The 3,250-nt window shown below is 51.0% G+C and overlaps 1 protein-coding gene across 1 annotated transcript in view; it reads left to right on the forward strand.

Moving 5' to 3' along the window:
• SLC5A6 (solute carrier family 5 member 6) overlaps positions 1 to 3,250 on the forward strand; it is a 44,186-nt gene that overhangs the window by 5,701 nt on the left and 35,235 nt on the right. The window contains exons 3-4 of the mRNA XM_018573478.1: positions 184 to 235; positions 2,301 to 2,368. Of these exons, the coding sequence (XP_018428980.1) occupies positions 184 to 235; positions 2,301 to 2,368 (120 nt within the window). The remainder of the gene's footprint in view (positions 1 to 183; positions 236 to 2,300; positions 2,369 to 3,250) is intronic.

A 3,250-nucleotide genomic window follows, 5' to 3' on the forward strand; every position in this document is an offset into this window, starting at 1 on the left:
CCCCCCACGGTTCCCTCTCGCTCGCCCGCCCCCCCAAGGTTCCCGCTCGCTCGCCGCCCCCCGGGTTTCAGTATGGAAGAAGCTAAGGGGAAATGTTTACATCCCTGTGCTTCTCATGTAGAGATTGTGTGTGTGTGTGTGTTTTATATTCTAAGCTCTGTTTCTTTTCTCTTCTGCCTGCAGGTGATCTATATGGGAGTGGTGCTGTATGCTCCCGCGCTGGCCTTTAATGCAGGTAACATGTAAACAAATGTGTTTTGGCGAACCCATTAGGGGTCACCCTGTTAAGAACTGAGCTAAGGAAAAGCAGATGTTTTGTTTTATGTTTGACTTGCTGTACAAAGCCCTCCTCATATTTTCTTGGCATGCTGAATAAAAGTGCCGGACAAGCCTGCTTGGACTGTTCCTGGGTTGTCCCCGTGTCATGCATGGTCTACCAGTGCCGATACTATTTGAGTCTGTACCACCTTACAAGTACCACCTATTCAGAGTTGTCTTCAGTCATGTCACATGAAGTCCCTGGGTCCTCCTGTTGGCAGCAGTCCTCAACAATGTAGAAATTTTCCCCACAAGGGCAATGTTCTCTGCATTACTCGCCAGTCCAGTGTGGCTTGATCCAGCACCTCCAGTGGGCAGGTCCTTGACCCTTATTGGAAGTGTCCTTCAGAAATCAGCAACTGGGACTGGAGAAGGACAGAAAGTACATCGGTGGAGCGTGGAAAGGGTGAGTTCTGCTTTGGGGCTTTAACAGAACAAGGGTAGGAAGGATTTTGTTTTTTATTTTATTTTATATTAGACCGTGAAAGAGGAATACCCTTGCTGTACCTGAAAGCATGCGTCTCCCTTGGTCTTGTGCATGGTCTACCAGTTGAGCCTGTCCATCTTACAAGTACCTATTCAGAGTTGTCTTCAGTCTGGTCACCTGGGTCCTCCTCCTGTGGCAGTGGTCCTCAGTGATGTAGAGATTTGCACCACGTGGGCAGTTTTCTCTACATTATTCTCCTGAGTTCATTGCGGCTTGATCCTTCACCCCCATTGGGCAGGTCCTTGACGCTCGCCAGGAATGGTCCTTCAACTTGGAAGGTGATTAGCAACCGGGACTGAAGGAGCCACACAGAGTCCATCTCCTGGAGTGTGGAAAGGGTGAGTTCTGCTTTGGGGCTTAAACAGGACGAGGTAAGGGAGGGGTTTTTATGTTTTAGATTACGGACCATGAAAGAGGAATAGCCTTGCTGCAGCAGAAGGCGGGCGTCACACTTGGGAGGAGATAGGTTGGTGCAGATCCAGAACCTATTGCAGGGTAATCTTGCAGCTTGACACCCCATGAGGCCTGACATGACCCAACCCATCAGACTCCATCCATTGGTGGATTATCACTAGGGATGCACCGATATCGGTTTTCCGGTATCGAGTACCGATAAAAAAAATTTCTGTACTCACCGATACCAAGAAACTGTGCCTTGTGCCCCGATTATCCATGACCCGTCGCCCCCAGCTTCCTTATTGCTAGTGAAGCCGGTGTTCTAGCAAAAGAACTACGGCTTCCGAGGCTCCCTGACCAATCAGGAAGCCGGGCAGCGAGTCATGAGGTGTCGTCCGGCTTCCTGATTGGCCTGAAGCCAGGCTGCCTAGCAGCACGTAAAGCCGGCTTCCTCGCCAATTGTTCCTAGGCAGCCTGGCTTCCTGACTAATCCGGAAGCAAGGCGACTGTTCATGACGTGCCACCCGGCTTCCTGGTTGGTTAGGATGCCAGGCTGCTCAGCAACACGTGAAGCCGGCTTCCTCGCCAATCAGGGATCCGGGAGGCACGTCATGACCCAGCTTCCTGATTGGCTAAGAAGCCAGCTTCACTTGTTCCTAGGCAGCCTGGCTTCCTGACCAATCCAGAAGCCAGGCGGCGGGTCATGGACGTGCCACCCGGCTTCCTGGTTGGTTAGGAAGCCAGGCTGCTTAGCAACACTTGAAGCCGGCTTCCTCGCCAATCAGAGGTGGGTCATAACCCTCCGCCCGGCTTCCTGATTGGAAAGGAAGCCGGCTCCATGCTCCCATGGCACTGCCGGTCAGAGGGAGATTTCCCTGACCGGTATCAGGAGCATTTGGCATCCCTAATTATCACGGTTAGCCGGACTGCTGTTGCGGTGTAAAAGTCCAGCTGGTTGCCCCTTTATCCACAATCTCTGGTTATTATGAATTATACATGTAGGGTTAATCAATGTAGGAAAATCTGCTTATTTTTTATGTTAAATATTAAAACTGCTGAAAGAAACCACAACCTGAATGTCTTGTCTTCTCTGTTGCAGTTACCGGATTCAGCCTGTGGGGGGTGGTGTTGACTATGGGGCTGGTCTGCACTGTGTACACGACTCTGGTAAGACCTTCCAAAGTTCTGGCTGTGAAAGAAAGAGAAGCCATTTGCACGGTGGCTTCTGGAGAGCACAGCGCACTCTTCTAGCCGAGTGTCTCGGGATTCCCACTGTAATTAAATGTTTATCTGTAAAGATTCTCTGAAAATCGGGGAAAATGCGTTTATAAACCCAGCTGAGTGGGGGAGGGGGACTTTTGGCCTTTTTTTTTGTCTTGGCTGCCTTATCCTGGCACCAATATCTACTAGGCTCTGGCCTGTCTGCCTCACACACCTCGCTGTTGGTCATTTGAGGGATCTGATTGATGGGTCAGGATTTGCAGGGTAACGCACCCAGACACTCGGGGTATTGCAGCACTTCTCCAGATGTTAAAGCCCATAGAAAGCAGCAAGAGAGGTTCATAAAAGTCCTGCAGTTTTTTTTTTTTTCTTTGCACATTGAGTGAAAAAAAAAATCTTGTCCTTTGCCAGCATGCTGCAGAGAAGGACCTTGTGCTCTGTGATTGGCCGAGGAGTCGGCTCCATGCTCTCTCGTCACAAGTGAGGAGGGAGCATGGAGCCGGCTTCCCGGCCAATCAAGAAGCCGGGCAGCGTGTAATGACGCGCTGCCCGGCTTCCTGATACCGGAAGTACTTGTGCTAGGCATCGGAGCATTTGGGCGAGTACCAGTACTCGCCCAAATACTCGGTATCGGCACTGATACCGATACTAGTATCGGTTCATCCCTAATTCAAACTATATACTATGACTGTAGGCCGGCCCCAAGTACAAAGCAGAGGAATGAACTGAAGATGGAAATCATGACGAGGGAGTTTTCCAGGGATGGGTTGAAGTCGGGGCTGGTCGGCAGGCTGGGGTCGGGGCTGGCGGCAGGCTAGGGTCGGGGCT

Source organism: Nanorana parkeri, unplaced genomic scaffold (assembly GCF_000935625.1).
Source record: "Nanorana parkeri isolate BGI_ZX_2015 unplaced genomic scaffold, ASM93562v1 scaffold2395, whole genome shotgun sequence".
Taxonomy (NCBI): domain Eukaryota; kingdom Metazoa; phylum Chordata; class Amphibia; order Anura; family Dicroglossidae; genus Nanorana; species Nanorana parkeri.